Genomic DNA, 27,173 nt, shown 5'->3' with positions numbered 1-27,173 from the left:
TGATGTACACTATATGTTGTTATTTTTCATGAAATATGTTAATTTTTCTTTTTGCAATACTTTTACATTCATGCTTAGATTTTTCACTTCTTTCCTTTTCTTCTGTGTCTATTTTGTCATGGCCTGTGCTTTCTTTATTTATAGCAATAGCACTTATAATTATATAACATTTCACTATGTTTTATAGCCCTCTCTAGTGGTTTACAGAGTCAGCACATTGCCCACAACAATTTGGGTCCCCATTTTACTACCTCAGAAGGATGGAAGGCTGAGTCAACCTGGAGCCTGGTGAGAGTCGATCTGCCAAATTGCAGTCAGCCGGCAGTCAGCAGAAATAGCCTGCAGTACTGCATTCTAACCAATGTGCCACCGCAGCTCCTAATGCCAGGATGGCGAACCAATGGCACACATACCACAGGTGGCACGCAAAGCCATTTAACAGGGCACAAAAGGCATTGCCCTGCCAGTTGGCCAGCGCATGGATGCGCGCTGGCCAGCTGAGTTCAGCCTTTTTAAAAGCCATTTTTTGCCCTCCAGAGGCTTTATAGGAGCTTGGGTAGGGTGAAAAGAGCCTCCCCCGCACCGCCCCTATGGAGCACACACAAAAAAACGGTCAGATGGGCAAACCAGAAGTTTGTGAATGATCCTACAAGCAGGGTGGTTTTTATTCTTCTGGAGGCTTCAGGGAAGCTCCTGAAGGTCCCTGAAGCCTCCGGAGGGCCTCTGGGGGGTGGGGCAGAGGCTGTTTTCGCCCTCTCCAGGCTCTTATAAAGCCTCTGGAGCCTGGGGAGGGTGGAAAAAGCATGGAAAAATGGGGGAGTTCATGTTTCTCATGCGCACATGCGCACTGGGGGGGCTGTACATTGTATTCTGGGTGAGGCACACCCACGCATGACCCCCCCTGCGTTTCCCCCCTTATGGCATGTGAGCCAAAAAAGGTTCACCATTGCTATCCTAATGTATGAATCAAATATATCAATGGCAGACTTTTGCGCATTAAAGAAAGATAATTCTTACATTTTGAAAAGTCAGTTCAACCTGGGCCTATTCCTTTTCTGTTTCAATTTTTTATTAGTTTATCCAAATATAAAATATAAAATACAAAATAAAAATAATGGACAACTAGAGGAAGGGAAAAGAAAATGCAAGGTTAAAGAGGGAAAAGGAAAAAAAGCAATGACTTCTGACTATTTTTAGCACTGTAGAAGAGAACAACATTACAGCCGCTTTAACCTGTTTACTTTTGCACATTAGTACACACTACTTATTTCTATAACAACAATCTACTTAATCAGCAAAACCAAAATCAAAGTGTCATTTTTTTTCATCACAGGGATAAAATCCAGAAGTTATTTCTAAATGAAAGAAAATATATATATATTATCTTCTTTGAACAAAGCAATCAATTTAAACATCTCTGCTTTTTCTTCCTTACTGTTGAAGCAGTGCAGAGTGCAGAGAAGATCAACAAAGATGATCAGGGGACTGTAGGCTAAAACATAAAAAGAACAGTTGCTGGGATTGGGTATGTCTAATTTAATGAAAAGGACTGGGGTGACACGATAGTAGTGTTCCAATACCTCAGGGGCTGCCACAAAGAAGAGGGAGTCAAGCTATTCTCTAATGCACCTGAAGGCAGGACAAGAAGCAATGGATGGAAACTAATCAAGGAGAGTAGCAACCAAGAACTAAGGAGAAATTTTCTGACAGTTAGAAGTTAAACAATTAATCAGTGAAAAACTTACCTCCAAAGTTGTGAATGCTCCAACACTGGAAATTTTTAAGAAGAGATTGAACAATCATTTGTCTGAAGTAATGTAGGGCGCAGGCAGGAAACCAGGGTGTCAAACTCGTGACAACACATTGTCATCATGTGATGTATTGCAACTTTTCCCCTTTGCTAAAACAGTGGTAGGCATTGCCAGCGCATGACACATCTGATCCGCAGGCCCCGTGGTATAGGATTTCCTGCCTGAGCAGGGAGTTGGACTAGAAAACCTCCAAGATCTCTCCCAACTCTGTTATTCTGTTTAGTAATATTTCTGTTTGCACTTAATAATCTTTGTAAACTGTCACCATTTATATTAACAAAATTCATTATATTCTTTGAAATTATTTAACCTTAAAGGGAAAAAAAGCAATTTTCCCCATCCATTTCAAAACATTAAACTTTTCTTTAAAATCATTTCTAAAATCAGTAAGTTCTAATACATCTTTTTAAAAATTTCCTCTTAACATACATATTTCAAATTTGTTTTCAGTAATATTTCACAAGCTTTAAATATTACTCAAAATTATATATAGAACGGATGCCGTGATGAGACAACGTGCGATCTCAAAGCTCTGAGATCGCACTCGATACTTTTATTGCTGGGGGGTTCCAACGGACCTAAATCATCCCAAAGAGATGGTGAACAGGAAGATTACATCTTGCTGATCTCGGGGATATTGCAAAATCTCCAAGAAAAGCAGGTCTAAAGTCTTCTGCTGGCAGTAAAAATTCCAGTCTTTCAAGGCTGACCAAGTCAGGGCAATATGGAGAAGTTAAGCTGGTGAGAAACTTTTATTGTTTTTTAAAAAAACGGATTGCCTAAAAACTAACTTAAATCAAAGAATAGAAGAACTTAGCGGCGATTTTGATCTTTGTAATGGTTCTGGACAATGGTTATCTTACTTTTTAAATGTTATCTACATGGATTGATTCTAAGTAAACCTTTTCAAATGGACGGACTACTCTAACATTCTTCTGATTCTCTGTAAGCTATAAATTGACTGTTTACATCTCGACACTTTTATTGCTTGGTTGTTCTGGCTTAAGATCTGATAAGATTGTACAGCTGTTCCTTTGTAGTTTGCTTTCACAGGCGAGTATTTCAGTCTTGCTGAGCTTTTAAGAAAAAATACAACTGCCTATAAACATGGACTCTCTTCAAACCTCTCTCCAAGTGATTCTTTCAGCTTTGAAGAGGGTGTTTGATACAGAAGAAAGAATTGAAAGAAAATTGGATTATTTGGTGTATTTGGCAACAAATTGGGATGAAAAAACTGAGGATGTTCATCAAATACAAAATAAGAAGATGGAAATTCAAAAAATTGAAATGGAAGACGGATACAAAGAATTTCAGCTTGTTGATATTTGTGGCAATTGGTTTATTTCTGAGGGAGGGAAGAATGAAATATTTGAAGAGGAATTAAATTGAGAGAAATTTTATTTCAAAGGACAGGACATAGAAGGAGAAGAAAGCATTAAAGAACTTATGGACTATGAAATACTATTTGCAAAATATTTGATAACACTGCTGAGAATTAAAGACAAGCTGATAAAGGAAACAAAAGGAGGGCGTCAACATTATATGAGAGATACTACAAATAAGAAGGTGCAAAGATCACTTCATACAAACTTGTTTAAAAAGATGTTTGGAGAACTGGATCCACAAATGGCAGTAGATATAAGATTGTTTTGTTATTGGAGAGATAAAGGTTGATAGATGGAAGAGTATAATTCAAAATTAGCTAAACTTAGTTAAATCCAGTGGTAATAGGTATAGTTAAATAAAAAATGATAATGATAGTAATGTATACAATGTTCAGCTGTTATGATAAGTAATAATTGGATATGAGAAGGGAAGGTTAAAATATTTTTGGACTATATATAAAGATTATTAATAACAATAATAATTATAATAAAAAACAAAACTAGATACAGTTAAGTTTTAGGGGGGAAATGTTATGATATAGGATATAGTTAAATAAAGAAAGGATAATGATAATAAATTATATACATGGAGGATTAGAAAATTTTGGTATTAAATATTATGGATGTTTAGCTAAAACAGGATATGAGGATTTAATGTTAATGGAGGATTTTACAAATAAGTAAATGAAATGCCAGAATGTGGTTATGTATTGAATCTTGGTATATTTAAGGATGAAGGATGTTTAAATTACTATAGTCAAATAAAAGTGGAGGTATGATGATGTTATTATAGTAAATATTTGAGTTAAGATATTTGAATCAATATGAATTATATTTGATGACGGTGGAAGAGATGCACAAAAGCCTTTTGTAACCAGCTGATACACTTTCTACAATATGTAAAGAAGGAGGAGTTGTATGTTTGTTTTGAAAATAAATAAATATTTTTTTAAAAAAATTATATATAGAACAAAAAACAATTTCCAAACTCATTTTATAAACACAGCAAAACTGCATTAGAGCTTTCTTTCAATTACATAGATCAAACCAATAAAAATCCAACTAATTCCAATTAACTCATTAAATTTAAATCAGTCCCTCCAAGTTATCCTCGTAGAATAATTTTTTTTTCTTTTTGCATACATGCATTTATAGATTCAAAACTTTTCTTTAAGATAATACACCTTTTTATTTAATTGCCCCTTAACATAGATACTTTCCAGTACACTTTCAGTAATATTTTACAATCTTGAGGAATAACTTAAGCATTATATAAAAAGAAAAAAATACATTTTCAAAGTGTTATATTAACACTTTCTTTCAGTTACAAATATCAAACAGATAAAAATCCATCCTGATTCCAGTAGACTCATTAAATTTAAATCACTCCCTCCAGCTTATCTTCATAGTATAACTTTTTTTCTTCTCTGGAATGTCAATCAAGTAGTTATAAACTCTTTTTATCAAGGATTTCTCAATCTTGTTAATATCAATGAAGAAAAAGTCCCAAACTTGTCTGTTAAGTTCTGGGCGATGTGGAGGAGGAGCCAACGTCGATGCTCTGAGACTGCCGTTGATACTTTTGCCACTGGGTGGTCCAATAGGACCTAAACCGTCCTGAAGAGATGATGAACAGGAAGCCCACATCTTGCTGATCTCAGGGACCCAGCAAGTCTCTGATTGATCCCAGAGAAGGCCTTAAAGCTGGCGACAAATGGCAGCCTAGGCTGATGAAGTTGGAACAGCTAAGGAACAGAAGGAAACAGAAAGAGGAAGTGTGATCCTCTGGTGAAACTTTTCTGTTTTTGAAAAAGATTGCCCAAAAGAACTTCTTTTTTATGCTAAATTAAATCCTTAAGCAGAAGAAGTAAGCCGTGGAATTGAACTCCATTGGATTGTTTTGGTTAGTATGCTTTTCTTTTTGTAATTGCACTTTGTGGATTGAAGTGCTTGCAAATTTTTTTCTCTCTCCTCTTCTTAAAGTGAACTGACTGGTTTTTCTTCTTCGACTTTTTCTTGCTTTATTTTTTTTAACAAGGATTAAAATCTCCCTCTCTACTCTTAACAAAAATCTTCTATTATTTGCTATTAAACTCCAGAGTTTGAGTGAGTTTGAGTTTATTATATTTCTATGCTATATTTCTATGCTATTATATTTCAGAGAGTGAAAGGAAAACTTTTGAGGAGAAATTCTGCTGCTCGGAGGCTAGAGTTTTTTAAAACACATTCGTTCCTGTTTCTCGTTCGATTTCACTGTCTTTGTACTTCAAAGATTCATAATTAAAAGTGATAAGACCCAAGGGCACAGTATTTACCACAGCTGTCCTTTGAGAGCCTTAGCAGCACTGGGAGAGGGGAAAAAACTCTTTCTTGTGAAGATTGCAAATGATTTTGTGTTTAAGCTATATCCCACCCCAGAGCTTCCCATTCCTGTGTAAGAAAAGCATTCTGATTGGTGGTCAGACTTCCAAGGGTGGAGGTGGAAGGGGTCTTATCTAACTTTGTAGGCTACACACACACACACACACACACACACACACACACAGACACACACATACACTAGTTTAACATAAGGAATTTGAATATAAATCATAAGCAGTGATTTGGGAAAAAAGGTTTAGATCTTTAGTTAATAAATCCTTATTTTGAATATGTTATAAAGGTGTAATATTATTGAATATATGAGGCTATGGCTAGAGAAAATCTTTTTTAGCTTAATAAAGATTAATAATCCTTAAAAGTGATTAAGAAATCAAAGACACAACACTGTCTATTTGAAAAATAAATTCCAAAAATTGCTGTTTTTCAAATAAAATGATTTCAGCCCTCCCCTAGCCTTGTTCTGAAGCCCATCTCCTGAAGCTAACTTGCTGACTGTTGCTGTATGGAGGATCGATGATTCTAGAACTCTCCCTAACCCAGGAAGGAGACTCATATAAACTAAAGTAATGCTGGTTTCTTCTGTTTGTAAGTAGATAAAGCAACAATCTATAGAAAAATCCTTCTCAGGGAGCCCCAATGTTCTTTCACTGGGTGTGTTGTCAGTTGGTCATTTTCACCAGAAGTCCCAAGGCCTGTCCTTAACAGAACAAATAATCACTTGACCAACTTTAAGAAGCTCTCACCAAAATAGTTTTCAAGCTTAGTTTTACCTTTGTAACAGATAACTTTTTTTTGATAATGGTAAAAATAAAACTTCTGCATTTTGGTCCTTTTCTGCTAGAATGTCAGAAGTATAACCAAAGCAGAGTTTTATTTGGAGCAGCTCAAAGCTATTTTCTGCAAGCTAGGTTCTATAATTCACAGATACCCACAAAGGCCAACATAACATGGCTTATCACTTACACGATAGGAGATATATCATATACTGGATCATAATTATATTGAAGTATTTTATAGGTATTAACAGTTATTGAAACTCTGGCAAATTTAAGAAGTATTTCAAAAATACTGTTGGAAGAAATGTCCTTCTGGGTTCAGTTCCAAGTGGGGAAAAGACACTGGAAAACATGGAGGCTGCTTGGAAAGATGGTTTAATGGTGGACAGGATCACATGGCTTGAGCTCCTGAACAGAAAAGGGAGGAGATGCTGAGAGTGCCTTGGTTTTATGTCCTATCTGGGTCCCACCCCAGAGCTTCTCATTCCTGTGTAAGAAATGCATTCTGATTGGTGATCAGACTCCCAGGGGTGGGGTGGGGGTCTAAGCTAACTTTGTAGGCTGTCCTGAGAACCAAGCTTATTTGCATTGCTGGCAGATGTAATTTTCCCGGGTGCCTTGTAGTGAGTTTCTGGTTGCTAGATGGGTATGCCTGATGGGGGTAGATCTTTGTTATATAGAATAGACTGGCTCAGGCCTTAATGGCCCATTGACAAAGGTGGGGGGAGCCGAGTTTCTGACTCCCTTTTAAAGGAAATATTCTGCTCTTTTAATATTTCCTAAAATATTTCATTTTTTAGTAGAGGGGTTTTAACTTCCTACAATACTTGATAATAACTTCACCAACCATGCTTTGTCACCTAATTAACTGAATTTTCATCTAATTTTGTCCTCATCTTGCTGAGAAATATGGACCTATATTTACTGTCTGGAATGGATCAAAACCAATGGTTGTTCTCTGTGGGTACGCCATGGTAAAAGATGCTTTGGTAGATCATTCAGAAGAATTTGGTGGGAGAACTGAAATGCCTACTCATAAGCAAATGTTCCAAAATAAAGGTTGATCCTCCTTCATTTCTTATTAATTATTGTTTTTCTTTAACTTTCTGTACAAATTGTCTGAATACCATTAATAATATTGATAGTCGTAAAAGATTCACTTGAAATGTCTTGTAAAGATGTCGATTTGGTCATGTTTCTTGAAATAAGAAGAAAATGTTTTTCATCATTTCCTTTCAACTGGTCACTTCTCAAGACTGCTCAGATTGTTGCTTACATTCAAAATAACAACCACAACAAACAATAACAATAATTTGACCTCTAGATTGATCCTTTGGGAAGATATACAAAATACTTATTTTTTGTGAACAAAACCTCTACTATACAAAAATACCTGAACCAAAGGAACTCCTATTTTTCTCTGCTTACTGAAAATTGCATCTAATATAGAAATCTGTCCACGACTGGTCTAAAGACCTGTCCCTATCAGTGGTGGGTTTCAAAAATTTTGCTACTGGTTCAGTGGGCGTGGCTAGGTGGGGAACATGTTACTGAGTGGGTGTGGTCAACTTGATGTCACTCATGCCCACACCCACGTAGTCCATGACCCCCCACCACCAACCCATGTCCACAGGAAAAGATAAGATTTTTTTGGAACTTTCTACCCATCTACCCCCCGTCCTCCCTTGGCCAGTTGCCCCTGTTTCTCCTTCTTTAGCAGCCCTGCCCTGCCACTGTCACACCTGAGATGCACATCTTACCAGAGTCTGGCAGCTCTTCCTGCTGGACTTGCAATCCCCTAAAACTGCTGCCATTACAGCCAAAGGGGGGGATGGGGAAGCCCGCCAAGCTGGGTGCCTGAAAAAGGCACGGAGGCATGGGCAAATTGTGGGAGTGAAGTGCAACACATGGGATGCTCCCCTCTGTTCCTCCGCTCATCTGGGCTGCAGCTGAGCCTGTTGCCTTGAGGCAGCGGACAGGGGCACCACAGGGCATGGCTGGGAGCATGCTAACCTTGCCCTCTCTGAGCACCAGACTCCACCATTGCCACTGTCTTGCCTGGCTTGCCACCAGTTGGCTCCTGAGCTAGGAGGTAATGGTCTGCTCCCCCTACCCTCCAGATTGCCAATATGAGTGTGGCTCTCCAGGAGCTGCAATGGCGGTGGCTTTGTCCTGATGGGGAGGGAGCCACCCAGCCCAGCAAGCTTCATAATCACATGGCTGTGAAGCTTGCTGGACTGTCCTGTCCCCATCACCACTGTGGCTTTGGGAGACACTGGCCAGTGGGGAGGGGGAGGTAGCTACTGTGAATGCTTACCTGCGTGTAGGCAGGAGGAGGCAGTTCTGTGGATGCACATGGTGAAGGTGAGGCAGAGCAAGTTTCCAAACCAGTTTGCGGGCATGGCCAGCCTGTAGTCTCTATCAGTTCAGCGACCTAGGCCCAATTTCCACTACTGGTTCACCTGAACTGGTATGAACCGGTAAGAATCCACCTCTGATCCCTATCCATTTCACATTTATAGTAAGGTGTGACATGATTTTCACAACCTCATTCATTCTTCTCCTAATATGAGAGCACTCAAGAATGAATAGATGAAAACTGCAGTTGATCTACTTAGTAATTCAAGCACGAAGGCTTCTTTACTGTAAAAGTGGAGTGGGGAAAAATTGTAATGTATAACTTTTTCCCCTTTGGCAAAATTTGAGAACTGATATCACATTGTGATCTGTTTCCTGTGTCTTTGGTTTCAGGTCTGACCACCACTGAGGAGAAGAAATGGAGGGAGCTGCGGCGGTTCACGCTGTCTACCTTGCGAGATTTTGGGATGGGGAGGAAAACAATGTCTGAGAAGGTGCAGGAGGAAGCCCTTTGTCTGGTAGAGGAAATGGCTACCACAAAAGGTTAAAAAAAAGAATCTGGAAAGGATTTGTTGTATTATATGAAGTTGCAAGAAAACTCGATTCTACACTAAATCTCAAATCCTTTACACGTAATTGCACAAAATAAAGAAAAACTTAGATAGGCAGTCCCTTTTATTTTCACAGTATTGTTCAGAAGCAAAGGAAAAAGTAATAAAGCTGTTTCTCCCCCTTTTTTATCCAGTGTTAGCTTTTGGCTTGATAAAATTAAAAGCTTGCTGAGAAATACTGAAATCTTATTGTGGCTGCAACACTGTGAGATCAGGAATCATAGGAAGTCACTTAATGGAGCAATTATGGCTTTATAAAATTGCAACTTTGCCAAAAACTAGTAAAATGTTAGCCTGGATGCAGTACCAGACATCAAGCAAATTCAGAAACCAGCAAAAAAACTTTATGGATAAAGGAGACAGGGAAACTAAGAAAGGTAAGGAACACAGACATAAGAATAGGTTCCATGAAGGACAGAGATCCGTAAGGATCCGTAATTTCAAAGTGGAAAATGGAAACACTATGTTGCATATTGATTAAAGTGGTTATAGGATTTCAATATTGTGTTTATATTCCATTCTTAGGAAAGAGGGAAAAAATTAAAATTCCAATTTCTCTGGCCTCAAACACTTTTTATTGCAGTTGAGATGAGATTTGAGAAAGGGAAGATCCACATTCATTGATCCCACTCATAAACATCTGTGGTCTTTCTTTTCTTTTCTTGCAGGGCAGCCATTCGACCCAAGGAGAATTATTGCAAGTGCTGTTTCTAATGTGATATGTGCTGTTGTTTTTGGCAATCGATTTGATTACAAAGATAAAACCTTCATAGAGAACCAGAATATTGTGGAGACTCAAATAAGACACTCTCTTGGTTTCTTAGGACTGGTATGTTAATCTACTTGATCCTCTTCTTGTCTTGTCTCCAATTTTAACTAGCAGGTGTGTTTGTGAGTATAAATATCCAAGTCAGAAATGTAAACATTAGATCTGATGAGCTAATAAGCGGGGGAAGGCAAATCTAGACATCCAAGCATAAATTGATTCTCAGCAAAATCTCTTCTGGTTGGGCTTATTTCCGAGGGAACCATTTCCTTCTCCCATAACTCCTTTGGGCCATGTCAGATTCTGGACAGATGTAACATGGAATTGTTAGATAGCTCCCCTATCTTTATGCACACAGCCAGTTTGTGTCTTTGCCTCTTGGAGGACTTTGGTCATTTTCAGCATTTGTGGAAGAGATGGGTGAGGCTAGGGGAGCAGTGGGAGAATCCCTTGACAAAGTATCTCCTACCAGGAACTCAGCCCAGGTGAGGAGAGATCTGGGGGAAAGCCTTTCAAAGACTCTACTCTTTAATTAATCTATTATAAATATTAATTCCCATTATAGTTTCCAAGACATTGTATTTATCTGGGAATAGTATTAAAGATAGCATACTGAAATCCTTGTGATTCTTGTCTTCTTGGTTTGGGGTCCTTCTGAGACTTGACAATTAGCAATATCAAAGTAAAAGCTACTCTCTGAATATTTGGGGCATTAATCCTCCACCATAATGGTCTAATAAGCTATAGTATTTCATGTGAACTCTATTACAGGTATACAATACATTCCCAAAAATAGTGGAGTTCATTCCCGGGCCACACCAAAGCATTTTTGCTGACACTAAAAAGATCTGTGATTATTTCCGTGAGAATGTGGATTTGCACAAAAAGACATTGGATCCCCAAAATCTGCGTGACTATATCGATTGCTTCCTTCTTAGAGTGGAGAAGGTAGGTATAGATGCCATATCTGAATAATTGTTTAAATATCTCTATTATGCATCTAAGATGGAACTAATTCATCCTATATGATGAAGTGTGGAAATATTTATTCTCCCCTCCCCTTTTTTTGTTTACTTTTGGACAATCCCTTCATTGCCATTTGTTGGCACATATTACTATTCCAGGCAGGGACGTGCAGTCACTAGAGGCAAGGGAGGCGGGGCCTCACCAGTCTCCTCAGGGAAAGGAAAGGATTTTAAATAACTTTCTTAAAATAATTAAAGCCAGGGTAGTTGCTACCAGATTTCAAGTCACAGTGGCTTGGTGTCTGCTCTCAGTATTAACTAGGAGGAGGCCAGAGAACTAGGAGCTTCTTTTGCATAAGGATTTTTTCGCCTTTTAAGAGTTAAGCAAGGGTTAACAAGCGAAGAATTTATTATGCAAATGAGGCAAGTATTCTCTCGCCTCATGTAGAGGGCATTTTTAGAGGCTTTTTAGAGTTTTCTGGGAGCGACTAGCTCAGTGTGACTTCAGAGCTCTGGCTTTTCAAGAGGAAAGGGCGGGGCAGGGAAAAGCAGAGTTGAAATCGTCTCTGAAACAGCTGGAAAAGGTGCGTGTGTGGGGAGGGGGGAGGAATTCAAAAAGTTTGATCGGAAGGCAACAGGGAAAGGGGGGGTATGGCAGAGGAGCTGCTTTCAAGCCTTTGGAAAATATATCCAATCCAACTTCTGTGTTTGTGTTTGAGAGTGAGTGAATGAGAGAAGGATCAAAGTTCTCTGTGTGTGTGTGTCTATTTGAGAGAGGGGGAGGGAGGGAGAGAGGGAGGAAGGAGGGGGAGGGAGAAGAAAAAGAACGGGAAAACTTATTTTGCAAGGGGGAAAAATGCTGTCGCTTTAAATCGGAACTGAGCATGCCTGGCTGTGGAATTCTGGGAGTTGAAGTCCACAAGTCTAAAAACAGCCTCACCGGGGCTAAAGCTGAGCACACGTCACTGATTCCAGGCATAACTGTTGCTAAAGATATCTATTCAATTCTGAAAATTAGGTTAAGCAATAAAAATTCTCTGTTAACTTTTAGAGAGCAGAATTTTCCTTCAAAAAATGAGTATGCATAAACATTTTCTTCCCATGCTGATTTAAATTTTAGAAGGTATTTCTTTAGAGATCTACAATCACAATCAGTGATATAAAGATAAGTAAGTTGAGTTTTCTAGAACCATCTTGTAGAAACAATTTCTATTAGGATTGATCTGTGAGATGTAACAGGTAAATTTCTATGGAACAAATTTAATTCTCTTTTCCAAGCATACACCTTAGGAATTCTTTAGGCCAGCTCCAACAATGTTAGTCAGAAACAGACTATGAATTCTCATGGTAAATATTTGATGGGTAGACCAGACAGGTAAGCTGTTTTTTTTTCCTCTGCATGAAATAGTGACCCTAAAAATACCTTAGAATTGAATAATTTTTCCTTATATTCTAAAGTCACTCTTCCTGAATTATATTTCCTTTAATTGAAAAAGACACTATGGAGAATTTCATGAATTACTTTATTTAGAATAGAATAGAATAGAATTCTTTATTGGCCAAGTGTGATTGGACACACAAGAAATTTGTCTTTGGCGCATATGCTCTCAGTGTATATAAAAAGGCGAGATACAGCCGTTAGGAATCGTAAGGCAAAGCACATAATGATAGTCATAGGGTACAAATAAACAACCAGGAAACAATATAAATCCTAAGGATACAAGCAACAAAGTTATAGTCATGCAGTCGTGAGAGGAGATGGGTGATAGAAATGATGAAAAAACTAATAGTAATAGTAGTGCAGCCTTAGTGAATAGTTTGACAGTGGTGAGGGAGTTATTTTTTAGCAGAGTGATGGCGTTCAGGGAAAAAAAACTTTTTGTGTCTAGATGTCTTGGTGTGCAGTTTTCTATAGCATTGTTTTGAGAGTAGGTGTTGAAACAATTTATGTCCAGGATGCGAGGGATCTGGATATATTTTCATGGCCCACTTTTGACTTGTGCAGTGTCCAGGTCCTCAATGGAAGCCAGGTTAGTAGTAATTGTTTTTTATGCAGATCTAATTATCCTCTCAAGTCTGTGTCTGTCTTGTTGGGTTGCAGAACCAAACCAGACAAGGCAGACACAGACTTCAGAGGATAATTAGAACTGCAGTAAAAAACAATTACTACCAACCTGCCTTTCATTGATGACCTGCACATTGCACGATTCAAAAAGAGGCCCATGAAAATACTTACAGACCCCTCGCATCCTGAACATAAATATTTCAACTCCTACACTCAAAAAGTTATAGAGGTGCAGATGACAGACCCAATAATTCTTCTGTAGAACTGTATCAGCAGCTCCTTGGGCAATTTGAGGTTCTTGAGTTGGCGTAGAAAGAACATTCTTTATTGTGTTTTTTATGACGTTTTTGATGTTTGGAATCCATTTTAGGTCTTGAAGCATGATAGAATCTAGAAATGTGAAGGTCTCTACTGTTGATACTATGTTGTCTGGTATTATAAGAGGTGGTAGTATTTCTACAGTTTTGAGTGTGTTCAGTTCCAGATTGTTCCTGTCATACCAGTAGGTGGCTAGTTGTTCAACATACCCAATGAGACCAATCACTGTTGTATTATCTGCAAACTTCAGTAGTTTAACAGATTGATCATTTGAGATGAAGCCATTGATATATAGAGAGAAGAGAAGTGGAGAGGGAGCACACAGCCCTGGGGGACTCCTGTGCTAAGTGTACAAGTATATGATGTGATTTTGCCTAGCTTCACCTGCTGCTTCCTATCTGTTAGGAAGCTTGTGATCCACTTACAAGTGTGTTCAGGTACTGCTAGCTGATTTAGTTTAGTTAGAAGAATGCCGGTGTGATGGTATTGAATGCTGAACTAAAGTCTACAAAGAGGACCCTTGTGTAGGTCTTTGGAGATTCAACATGTTGTAGAATGAAGTGCAGAGCCATATTAACAGCATCATTTGTCAATCTGTTTGCTCGGTATGCAAATTGCAGGGGGTCTAACAGCAGATCCATAATGGTTTTCAAGTGGGACATCACTAGCCTTTCAAAGTTTTTCATAACTATATACAGTATGTTAGAGCAACTGGTCTGTAGTCATTCAGTTCCTTGATGGAAGGCTTCTTCGGCACTGGGATGATAGCATTTGAAGCAAGAAGGAACAAAGCACATCTCTAGTGATTTGTTGAAGATTTGGGTGAAGATGGGGACCAATTGTTCAGCACAGACTTTTAAGCAAGAAAGAATTATCTTGTATGGACCTGGTGCTTTTCCTGGCTTCTGTCTGTGAAATAGATCTTGCACTTCCTTTTCTGTGATCATCAGGGGTTGTGAACCGAATGGGATGGGGTCAGTTGTAGGAGGTTTGGGTGTGGTTGGTGTGTCTGAGATGGGGGTTGTGGAGATAGGTGATTGTAGTTTCCTTTCAAATCTGCAGTAAAATACGTTCAGATCATCTGCCAGTTGTTGATTTTCTTCAGCCATGGAAGGAGGTTTGCTGCAACGGGTGATATTTTTAAGTTTTCCACATGTTTGCTGGTTCATTTGTTGAGAACTGATTTCTTAGCTTTTCAAAGTAGCTTCTTTTTGCTTCTCTGATCTTCCTTGTTAATATGTTTCTGGCCTGATTTACAGCATTCTATCACCTTTTCTGTAGGCTTCCTCTTTGGAATGATGACGTAGCTGCTTAAGTTTAGCTGTGAACCAAGGTTTATTGTTACTGTATATTTGCAAGTTCCTGGTCAGTATACATAGGTCTTCACAGAAACTGACATATAATGTTTCAGTATCTGTGAGTTCATCCAAGTCCGCAGTGGTATCTTCAAAATATTCCAAACAGTGGAGTCGAAGCAAGCCTGTAGCTTTACCTCCTTTCAATTCCAAGTAGATTTTTTTTATTCTTCTGTTTCTCTTTCCATTTTCTCTTTAGGAGCAGAACTCAACTGAGGGTGTCTACACTCTTGAAGAACTTGTGATTGTTGTGTTTGGACTCTTTATGGGTGGAACACTAACCACAAGCGAAGCTTTGCTTTGCAGCCTTCTAGCGATAGCTAAATTGCCACATATTCAAGGTATAAAAATACCACAAATATATAATGGTGTTGGTACTTCTATGGTTGTCACTGTTAATGCTAATAGTAATTTCCCAATCTAGCTAACATGCCCTTGAAACAAATGGGTTTCCCATCAAATCTTAAAGATTTTATGAAGACAATTCTAGTCAATTGGTATTGATTAGATCAAAAAGAGGCAAGAGTGATTGAATGTCTATGGAGATTCTCAGTCATCCAGGTCGTGGTTGTCCCAAAAGTGCTTTTCAGGAGGCAACTGGACTTTCTTGTTTTTTCTTTCAAGACTCATCCAAGAAGCTTCTTCAGCTCTGACTGGATGGTGGGGAATGGAAGGATTTATATTCCTTGCAGATAGCTGGTTATTTGCATTCTTTTAGAGAATCGTTGTGGCCACTTGGAGGCTTATCTGTGTATCCTCAGGGTCACCTGACTAGCGCAAATGGTTCCTGTAATATGCAATTTTTCTGGAAATCCATTCATCCAGAGAAAAATGCAGACTACACAGTGACGTGCAGTCAGGGGAGGCAGGGAAGGCAAAGCCTCACCACTATCATCATGAAAAGAAAAGAAAATGTAAAAGGAAAAAGGCTGAGGTAGTTGCTGCCAGAGTCACAGTGGATGACTCTGCTTAGTGCTTAACTGTTTAAAAAGGCCTCTAAAAAGTGCCCTCTACAGGAGGAGGTGGGAGAACCACGTGCCTCATTTAGTCTGACTTTATGATCACTCGAGCAGAGTTAAGCCAGGGTTAAAAGCCGAAAAATTCCTTATGTAGATGAGGCACGTGGTTCTCTTGGCTCCTCCCGTAGAGGGCGTTTTTTAAGAGGCTTTTTTAAACAGTTAAGGAGAGGAATCCATTGAGGACTCTGGCAGCAGCTAACCCAGCCTGACCTCAGCAGCTCTTGCCTTTTTCCTTTTATATTTTTACATTTTCATCATGGCAGACAAGAGCAGAGTTGAAATCCTCTGTGATTGTGAAAGAGCTGGAAAAGGTATGTGGGTCAGAGGGAGGGGGAGGAATTCAAAATTAATGTAATTCATAAGTAATTGTAAGTAATTTGTGTGTGTGTGTATGTCTGTGTGTGTGCTTTACTTCACTCAGAGGGAGAGGCAGGGAGGGCAGCCCACCAGCTTTCTTTCTCTGTGTCGGGGAAGCCCACCAGCAGAGGTGGGTCTTTTACCCGCCTCTGCTGGTGGGCTGGCACTTCTTTCTTTCTAGAAAGTGGCTTTTGGCTGCCCCGGCTCTATGTCGGACATAGCGGCAGGGCGACTTTTGCCCGCTTTCAAGAAAGCTTTCTTGAAAGTGGTTTTTGCCTGCTTTTTTGAAAGTGGGCAAAAGCCAACCTGCCGCTTTGTCCGACATAGAAGCCGACTTAGAGCGGGACATCTCTATGTTGGACATAGCGGCAAGGCAGCTTCTTGAAAGCAGGCAAAAGCCGCCCTACCGCTATGTTCAACATAGAGGTGTCCCGCCTCTATGTTAGACATAGCGGCACGATGGCCAAAAGCCGCTTTTTTTCTTTTTGCCTCACCAGACATAAACCTCACCACACATCACTGAGACTACAGGAACCATTTGCACTATTTTGGTGACTCTGAGGACACAGATAAACCTCCAAGTAGCTCAGTAACTCTCTAAAAGGATGCAAATGACCAGCTGTCTGCAAAAAATATAAATTCTTCCATTCCCACCATTCAGTCAGAGCTGAAGAAGCTTCTTTTTTAAAATATTTTTTTTATTTTTAATTTTCAAAACAAACACAACACAAAAAATCTTCCTTCTTTACATACTGTAGAAAGTGTATCAGTTGGTTACAAAAGACTTTCGTTCATCTCTTCCACAGTCATCAAGCATAATTCATATTAACTCAAGTATTTTAACTCAGATATTTATACATGTTACCATCACCATACCTCCATTTTTATTTGACTATAATTGTTTAAACGTCCTTCATCATAAAATATACCAAGATTTAATATATAACCACATTCTGGCATTTCATTTACTATTTCTAAAATCCTCCAATAACACTGAATCCTTATGTCCCATTCTAGCTAAAAATCCATAATATTTAGTAACAAAATTTTCTAATCCTCCTTTCCATTCCCCCCCAATAATCTAGACTTAACTGAATCTAACTTAGTTCTTTTTATTAACCTTTATATATAATCCAAAAGGATTTCTAATCTTCCTTTCATGGGTACCATTCAATGTTCATATCCAATTATTACTTATCATAATACTACACATTGTATACATTATTATCATTATCAATTATTTATTTAACTATATCTATTGTCACTAAATTTCACTAAGTTTAACTAGTTTTAAATTATACACTTCCATCTATCAACCTGTATCTTTCCAGTAGCAAAACAGTCTCATATCTTCTGCCATTTGTGGTGTCAGTCCTTTAATCATCTCCTTAATCAAATTTGTATGGATTCCTCTTACCAACTCCTTGCTTATAAAATCTCTCATGTAATCTTGATGCCCTTCTTCTGTTTCCTTAATCAGCTTATCTTTAATTGTCAGTAGTGTTATCAATGATGTTGCTAATAAAATTTCTCTCTTTAAATCTATAAATTCTTTTGTCTTTTCTTCTTCTGTGTCTTGCCATCTGGCGTTAAGTTCCCCTCCATTTAATTTCTCATTCAGTATTCCACTCTTTCCATTTCCAGAAACAAACCAATCACCATAAATATCAGCAGATTTAATTTCTTTATTGTCATTTTCCTCTTGGGATTTTAGGATTCTAACCTCCACTTTTTCCACTTGATAAACACCTCCAAGTTCTTCATTATATTTTACTGTTAGATACTCTAAGTCTTCAAACTTCTTCTCCGTCCTCTAAAATGTGTTTGATAATTTCTGAATTTCTAAGAATATCTTTTGCAGGCTTAAAGTTTCTTTCTGCTATTGAAGTTGTACAATTATCTCCAGCAATGCTGCTCTAGCTTGGAATGTTTTTACAAGATTAAGCATAGATTCACAATAAAGTTTTATTTTCACTTTTCTCTGATTAAAGATATACTTCAAAGGGACATCTGTATGCTTTTCTTCTTATCACTCTCTATAAACAAGCAGTGAGACCTTGGAGTGCCAAGCCAGAATAATCAGTAAGAAAAGTAAAAGTGTTTCATTTTCAATACATAAACTTCCAGCCTACAAGTAGCAGTGTTATTGTTGCAATTTTCTTTTATTTCTTTTTGTATCTTTTTTGTATTTCAAGTTTAAAAAAGGTCCGATTCATGAATGAGTTAGAAAAACACCCACAGTAATGAAAGAGGAGAATTTTAGTCCATAGGTTACAAAGAATAATAAAAGAAAAAAAAAACTTAATCCATTCATTTTAAATTTCATCCATGAACATAGTATTTAAAAAATAAGATAACCCACTGTCCAAAACCATTCCAAACTTAATTCCACCACTTATTTCTTCTGTTCTCCAATTTAAATTAATTTTAAGTTTTTTATAGGCAGTCTCTTTTAAAACGGTAAAAATTCCTCACCTGGTGGAAACACTTTTCTTTCTGTATCCTTCCATTTTGGAGCCATCCCGACTTCATCAGCCTTGACTGGATTTTTTGTCGCTGGCTTGAAGAACTTCTCTTGCATCGATCAGGGACTTTGCAATGACCCTGAGATCAGCAAGACATATTCTTCCTGTTCACTGTCTCTGTGGGACAGTTTAGGTATGATTGGACCACTCAGCGGCAAAAGTATCAGCTGCAGTCTCGGAGCATCGAGACCGCACGTCCATATCGTCGCGACATTGGCTCCTCTTCCAGAGCTGAAGAAGCTTCTTGGATGAGAAGAAAAATGTCTTCAAAGAAAAAGCAAGACAGTCTAAAGAGTCTGACAGAGGGCTTCTGGGGGAGGAGTCTGTCACCGACGGGAGCTCAACGGAGCTCCTCTCAGAGTTCTGGTTTGTATATCTTATAAGATCTATAGATATCTCCCCTTTCTGGCAGAAAGGGGCAGGGAGAAGGTCAGTCGTTAGGATCTCTTTGTAATTCACAGCCTTTTTCTTCGCTGTGAATGGAGAAGAGGTTCAACATTAGCTGAGCTTTTACTCCAGCCAGTTCTTCGCAGCTGCTTTTTTTTGCAGCGCTAGGCAGGTTGCCCCCCCCCCCAGGACAAAGCTAAGCTATTTAAAAATTAATCCGGGCGGGGACCATTCCTGAGAAATTTCTTCTATTATTATTCAAAATACCAGCTTCAACTTTGTAAAAGGCTCCCTTTTCTAGCTGCGTCACAAGATGGCGATCTTATAGCTTTTGTGTTTGATGTGACGTACTTAATCAGCCCTACTCTCCTGAAGGCTTCTCCGTATCAACTGTTAAAAGATTAACTGAGGGGAGCAGAGACTTTGATTGTTGGCTTGTTTGATTGCTTGTTTTTTTTATTTTTTTTGGAATGGCTCCCAAATCGAAGCAGAAGCGCTTCCTTAATAACACATCTCAAGAAATTGCTATGAAGTCGCTGCCCTTGCCTCCTACGCCCTCCACTGGAGATTTGTTAACGCAAGAATTTCTTCTCAAAACGCTTAATAATTTCAGACAGGAAATTAATCAACTGATATCGGATTTATATGATAAATTTGATGCTAAAATTGCTCAAACAAAGGAGGATATGATCGGAGTAATGACAGTTATGACAGACTATATTGCTGAAATGGAGGATAAATTGGAACTTTTGGAAGAAACCAACTCTAATTTGACATCCAAAATCCAAACGTTACAACAGGAAATTGAAAATGCTCAAAAACAACTTGTCATGATAAATTATAATAAGACTGCGTTTGCAATAAGAATTAGAGGACTGCGTGAAAAGGAACAGGAGAATTTGAAACAGATCTTCTTTGAGGCTCTTAGCCGCTCGGTGGGAAGTCCGGGACTTAACTTTGATTGGCAGATTCAAAAAATTTACCGCCAGAACTCGTGTGTAGCAAAACAGCGACAGCTTCCGAGGGACATAATTATATATTTCACCACAAGGGAATCCAGAAATGTGATAATACAGAGGCTTTACAACAAGAGGCTGAGAATTGATGGACAGGACTTGATTGTTTTTAAAGAAATACCATCTCAAATATTAAGAGCAAGGAGAGACTACACTTTCTTAACTGAAGAACTCAGAAATTCTCAGATTCCATACAAATGGGAAGTCCCAGCTGGCATTACAGTTACATTTGAGAATCAAAAACATCGTCTTAATTCTGTCTGTGAAGCCAGAGATTTTTATTACAAGATTCTGAAGGCGGGACTTCCTGATTCATCTGGACCTGGAGAGAGACAAGGAGAAGGAGAAGACAAGCAGTGGGACACGTGGCTACAAGGCGGAGGGTGTTGCTTTCCTCTTCCGGAAGGGCAGAAGAGTAAAGAATAAAGATTCAGCGATGCTTTTAAAACTTCATGATTTCTGCCTGGTATAAAATGGCAAAGTTGTATATCGATGATGAGACATGGAGGCTGAAAGAAGCGCTGCTGATTGTGGACATATATTGTATATAAGATTTGTTTGAACTCTAACTCAAATTGCGCATGAATTATTTTTCTAGGGGAGGAGAGCGGAGATCGTGATCTTCTTGAGTTGTGGTTTGGGACGAACGGAGTTGGGAGGTGCGAGGGAGATGGAAGGGTAGCGAAAGCTTAATTAGACTACTTGGGGTTAGAATGCAAGCTGATGTTTGTATGAATTGCTATTTGAATATAAGGTTAAGAAAGATTAGTCAGAGAGTCTCCAGGAAGGTGGAGTAAATATGAGAGGAGCAATGGACGCGGATAAAATATATATGTGGACATGGGTAAAGGCAGGGTGGAAGGTAAAAAATTTATATGTGGATGTGGGTAAGGACAGAATGGGAGGTGTTGGAAATGAAAAATGAAAGAAGTACTTGAGTTTAATGGTTTTATAGAAAGGTTTGGATATTTGGATAAAAAAGAGATAAATTAAAGGTTTGAATAGATAGATAAAGTAATGAGACCCTTAGTTGGAGAACTCCATTTGACTAACTTACCTGGTTCCAATATAGTTTGAAACCCTGCAAGTAATAAAATAACTGAAATTTGGAATGAGGTACATTGTTTAAGATTTACAGATGATGGGAAGCTGTGTTAATGTAGTGGGTTTATTGATTTTTCTTGTTTTTCTCTTTTTGTGTGTCTCTTTCTTTTCTATTTTTTACTATTTCTTTTTTTCTTTGTTTTTCCTTTATCTTTTATCTTTTAACTTTAAAGTTAGTTGGTTTTATTATACTCCAGTGTTTGATAAAGAATTATGCCGGGTATGGGACCTGGGAAGCCGTAAGGGGGTTAGGGAGGGGGGATTATAGGGGGGAGGGTGGAAATACAGTTTCAATTCTCAGAACAATAAGAATGCACTTGTATACTGTTGCTCGCTTTTCTTTTTTTTCTTTTTCTCTTTTATTTTCTCCTTTTTTTATTATTATTTTTTTTTTAATTTTAGAGTAAAATATAAACTGAATAGATTAAGGAATTGTAGAGATACACCAAAGTGAGGAGTAGAGGGAAAGAAGAGGGAGAAGTAAAGAGGGAGTGAGAGGGGAATGTAAGGAGGGTGAGATGGAGGGAAGGGGAGATGTCTGAGGGGGAAGGGAAGTAGAAGAGGGGAATGTTGGAGGGGAGAAATGAAAGTTGGAGGGGGAGAAGAAAGGGTGTATGGGGGATTGAAGTGTTATGTTGGTTTTTTATGGTGGATTTTTTTTTTTGTTATGCACAGTATATAAGTGATTGTATAAAATGAAAATGAAAATGAAATAAAACAGTTTAAACAAAATAAAGAGTCTGACAGATGTCTGCTCGATGTTTTGCCTCCTGAAAAAAGCATCTTTGGGACAAGTGATTGAATGCTGTAATAACAATCTTTTTTCCCCATACAGCAGCAGTGGGATTCACTTACCTTCCCTCACAAATGTGAGTCCATGTGCCCCTTCTGCGCATATGTACTGCACATGTGCAATTCTCACATATTACGTTGTGGTGGGTGGGCAGAGCCTCCTGCATCTGCCGCTATCGGTTCACCCGAACCAGAGAGAACTGGCTGAATAGCACTTCCACCATACTTCCATAGACCACTCAACCAATTGCAATAATTTAATACTTGCTGTATGACATCTTAATATGCATGACTGAAATTAGTTTAGTATAGGTTTTCTTGAGGATCATTTTTGCAATAATATAAATGAACATTCAAAACTCAAGGTCATCATCTCCAACATTTTGAAATACACTGCTTCAGACAATGGTAACATTCTTTTCCACAGGAATGTATAATTAGGACACAGATGAAAAATAATAAATATTGTTACAGAATGTAATTAATTTTAATTCATGATACCACCCAAAATTGCTTGATTAATTATAGATTGAACCACTGGCTTTTTGAAAATGGGCCCCCTGGTTTTTGGAGGAATGAATGCTCATTTGCTGTTGGTGTAAATATTAATGTGTATACACATACACATATATATTAACAGTTTAGGAAACTGTATCTTTTCTCCTGACTACTATTTATCCTCTTTTTTGGTGAAGACTCTAAACTTCAGAAAACCCACACAGAAATGCTTTATGCTTACTGTCTCTCAAGATATCTAGTAAGGCACAGAGTGTTCTGACCTAGGCTTCCTGAGAAAGCATAAATCACAATCTTAGTCCCCAAATCCCTCTTTTATTTAAATGGCTGTGAATTATAGTCATTCATAGCTCATAATGATTCAAAAACAGTCTAAAGAATCTGACAGATGTCTGCTCGAGTTGCTGCAGTCTTTCAGGATAAGTTGATAAGCACCCACCTTTATCTCCCTTGAAACACTGCCAGAGATCTAATTGCCAATTAGTTTTGCAACGCCAAACGTATCACAGAGTCAAACAGGACTTCTCAGAGCTTGAACTGATTATACAACTCACAGCGGTCTTCTGTCTCGCTGATGTTAGGCTCTGGAGGCAGCTCGTAACTACCACATGGTCCTGGCCCCCTTCCCTGCCTCCAAAGAAGTGCCCTCATCCGAGCCTTCCCCAGACTCCAAGACTGACCCATGTTCCTCCCATACCTCCTCACTGTCCAACTCTGCTGCCAGCTCCACAGGACCAACAGAGAGATTCAAATAATATGAATCTCATCTTGCACTAGAAAAGTCGAAATGGTATCTAATGAGAAATGACTTTGAGGAGAAGTTATTGTCCTGGCTAGAACCGTCTTCCCTCAATGTGCTTTGGAACACTTATTTCTATCCAAATGACTGCATGTGCTCAGCAAGACAAAGTCTACCAATTTCATCTCAATCCATTCTTCTCACAGTTAAAGTGCAACAGGAGATTGATGAGGTGGTGGGTACAAATCGTACTCCAAGCATGGAAGACCGGTTGAAAATGCCTTTCACAAATGCCGTTGTTCATGAGGTTCAGCGATATCAGAAAACGACCCTTGAAACGCTTCCACGGGCAACAACTTGTGACACAAAGTTCCATGGTTACACTATTCCCAAGGTATGGTGATACAAGTATTTAAGAAGGTTCTCTAGGGAAGAAAGGAAAGAATGACTTAGATCCTTGAGAAGAGAGGTAATTTGAATAAAAGAGCAATTTAGAGAAATATGTATTGAAAGAAATATATATTCCTTCCCTCTTCATTGTTGAAGGTTCAGCAGATAGCTAGTCACTGCCTGTTTTTATTTTAGGCAAGTGGAAAGCAAAGGCACTTTCTTCTCCATATGAAATAGTATCATTTAATGGCATCTGTTTCTTCCTCTCCTTCTAGTGCACAGCTATTGTGCCAGTCTTCACCTCTGTACATTTTGACCCTCTTCATTGGGAGACTCCAGAGAAATTCAATCCCAATCATTTTCTGGATGAAAACGGGCAGTTCAAGAAAAAGGATGCTTTCATGCCATTCTCAGCAGGTACAAGCCTCTGGAACAGATTGTATTGCAAATTCATATGCTTACCTGATCTACCTTAGTCTTTTATCAGATACAGTTCCAGCAAGTACCTCTGTTTTCTTCATTGCTATTGTAGGAAAGAGGGCCTGTCCAGGGGAGGCACTGGCTAGGATGGAGCTCTTCCTGTTCTTCAGCACTCTGCTCCAGAATTTCACCTTCTCTCTGGTTGGGGACACCAAAGATACGGATGTAATGTCTTTGTTTATGTACTTCAGTAATAATCAATATCCCCTTATACAAGCTGTTAAACGTTCAGTGGACACTTGTGATCAATAATTAGGAGAAAGCACCCACATTAATAGATACTCAAAAAAAGCATGTGGGATATTACATTTAAAGGCAATCTTAAAAATAATGTAGAATACAAATGTAATAATTTTTATAGCAAAGGTAGCTATTCTAACCTCTTATCTGATGACATATTTTGGCACAATTAATAATACTTCTGAAATACTTAATAGCTTCCCCCCCCCCCAGCTGTATCCATCAAACTTTCAATATATAATCTATACTGTAGATTTAACTATGCAAGGCTAGAAGTATTATCACAAATTGATGTTGTGGACTAATCTATATTTGAAGGTAACATGGAAGATCTTGTATTGGTACACTTTGGCTAAATGCAAGGTTGAGTCATTTTCTGTTGATATCTAATGGTTGTTTTAAAGACTGGCAGAATGAATATTGTATATGATTCAACTATAATATTTGCTATATCTAATCTCTGATAAATAACCTTATTGTTGTGGGTAATAAAGAATTAAAACATATAATTTCAGAAGATAAATGGTTCCAGGTGTACAAAAAGCAGAAAATAAATTTTAGGATTTCAAAATGGAAGCCATTCCTAAGAAATTTTTGTTTCATGTTAAACTTTATTAAACTCAAAGGGTTCGTGTTCTTTTTTTGTCCACTACTGATAAAATATCATCAAAAAGCAAATAAATTGACTCAAGGAGATTCTGCCTACAAAATGGAATTAATCAACAACCCAGTTACATGAATCTTAAATAGATATATTATGCAGAATGCCCTCAAGGATATTCTTGTTGTGATTATAGTATTTGATGATGGTCAAAACCTGACCAAAATAAAACAAATATCCTTCAAAAATATTTCAAATTCAATTTGATGCCTTGATCAAATTGATCTTTGATCTTCTTTTATTCTTTTCTGCTAGCTTTTTTAAAATTTGAAATTATTTGAATTAAACCAGTTGTTATCAAATCAGAGACCACCTGCCTCAAGTCCATATATTAAAAGTTGAGGGTCTCCAGTTCTCCACCCAGAAGCCTCAGTTTACCCACTGTACCATCTCACATCTACTTTGGTGGAGGAACTTGTTAAGTGATCTAAGGTGACCAGACATCCCGCTTTTGGTGGGACAGTCCTGATTTTTAATAATTTGTCCTGCGTCCTGTGGGTCGCAGAACAAATTATTAAAAAAAGTCCCAATTTTTGTAGAAAGGATGCCCCGACCCTTTTTTGTCTCCACCATGTGCAAACATTTTCACTCATTTTTCCAGGTCTATCTTTGTCTATAGTGGCTGCGTGCCACATAGCTGGTTGGCACATAGCTCAAGAACCATGCCAACAGCGACTCAAGGCAGAGCAAAGATGATTAGCATGCCTGTTCAAAAGGAAAAAGCACTAATGCCCCTAATTTAGCCACCCCAGTATCAGTGGGTATCGAACTGCTGTTTCCTGATCTTTGGACTTCTGTTGGAAAACAACTATCTGACTCCAGATCTGTTCCTTATCCAGCATTTGGATTCCCAGTATTCCTTTGTGGTTTGTGTGTGATCAATATAAGGAAATATAAATTAAAAACAATTTAACAGAAATCCCAATTTATGTTTAAAAATAGATAAAGAAGATGAATACTCTGTATTCATAACAGAGAATCTTTTGCCATGTTCTTCCTGGACAAACATCCATATTACAACATTATGCATTTTGTTAGCAATTAACATTCATATGGTGTACATGTGGGTTTTTTTCTACATGGCAGGAAAAATCCAGAGAAATGCAAATAACAAAAGATCAATGTGCCTGGCTTTTTTCTAGCTAAATCAGATGACTAGGCCAGTGGTTCCCAAACTTGGCAACTTTAAGACTTGTGGAGAGCTGGCTGGAGAATTCTGGGAGTTGAAGTCCACAAGTCTTAAAGTTGCCAAGTTTGGGAACCACTGGACTAGGCTGAGCACTGCAGATGTAAGCTCCAATGAAAAATTGAAATTGAACCACAGAAACATAATTTGTGTTGTTGTGGCTGCTCATAGCACTGCAACAAAACAAAACAGATCATGCCAGACCAATCTTATTTCATTCTTCAACATAGTGATTAAATTAGTAGACCGGCAAAACATTGTGGACGTAATATACTGAGACTTCAGCAAGGCATTCAACAAAGTAGACCACAATCTACTTCTTGGTAAGCTAGAAAAAAGTGGGATAGATAGCATCACCACCAGATGGATTCGTAACTGACTGACAAACTGTACTCAACTAGTAGTCCTTCATGGATCTACATTTACATGGAGGGAAGTAAGTAGTGGGGTAGCATAAGGTTCCGTCTTAGGACCAGTACTCTTCAATATCTTCATAAACGATGAGCGAATAGAACAATGACAACAAGAACAATCAACTAATGGAACAACTTGCCTTTGGAAGTTGTGGGAGGCTTTCAAGAAAAGATTGGACTGCCATTTGTCAGAAATGATGTAGGGTCTCCTGCTTGGGCTTGGGAGGGGGGGGTCGTTGGATTAGAAGATCTACTAGGTCCCTTCAAACTCTGTTAATCTGTCAAACCTAATTTTCTGGTGTTCTTCTCACCTTTTGCAAAACTACAGCAAAATCTAGAAGGACGATTTCAAAAATCTATCTAGTTATAAACGTGAAAAATCTGGATTTTGCAGAAGTGAAATTCTATATCCAGGCAATGGTAAAAGAAATTTCTGTTGGGAAGCTTGAAGAATCATCATTCCAAAATGAAAAAGATATTGATTAAATAAACTTAATAAAAATCTAGAAGGAAAAGCAGAGCTGCTAACCAAAATTCTTTTTTTAAAGTTTTATTG

The 27,173-nt window shown here is 38.3% G+C and overlaps 1 protein-coding gene across 1 annotated transcript in view; it reads left to right on the top strand.

Moving 5' to 3' along the window:
- LOC116503683 (cytochrome P450 2C20-like) overlaps positions 1–26,333 on the top strand; it is a 31,654-nt gene extending 5,321 nt beyond the window's left edge. Inside the window, exons 2-9 of the mRNA XM_032210252.1 lie at positions 7,251–7,413; positions 9,106–9,255; positions 9,992–10,152; positions 10,861–11,037; positions 14,992–15,133; positions 23,454–23,641; positions 23,913–24,054; positions 24,170–26,333. Of these exons, the coding sequence (XP_032066143.1) occupies positions 7,251–7,413; positions 9,106–9,255; positions 9,992–10,152; positions 10,861–11,037; positions 14,992–15,133; positions 23,454–23,641; positions 23,913–24,054; positions 24,170–24,369 (1,323 nt within the window). The 3' untranslated portion in view covers positions 24,370–26,333. The remainder of the gene's footprint in view (positions 1–7,250; positions 7,414–9,105; positions 9,256–9,991; positions 10,153–10,860; positions 11,038–14,991; positions 15,134–23,453; positions 23,642–23,912; positions 24,055–24,169) is intronic.
- The last annotated feature ends 840 nt before the right edge of the window (positions 26,334–27,173 follow it).

Source organism: Thamnophis elegans, chromosome 2 (assembly GCF_009769535.1).
Source record: "Thamnophis elegans isolate rThaEle1 chromosome 2, rThaEle1.pri, whole genome shotgun sequence".
Classification (NCBI taxonomy): domain Eukaryota; kingdom Metazoa; phylum Chordata; class Lepidosauria; order Squamata; family Colubridae; genus Thamnophis; species Thamnophis elegans.
This window is presented reverse-complemented; position numbering and strand designations above follow the sequence as displayed.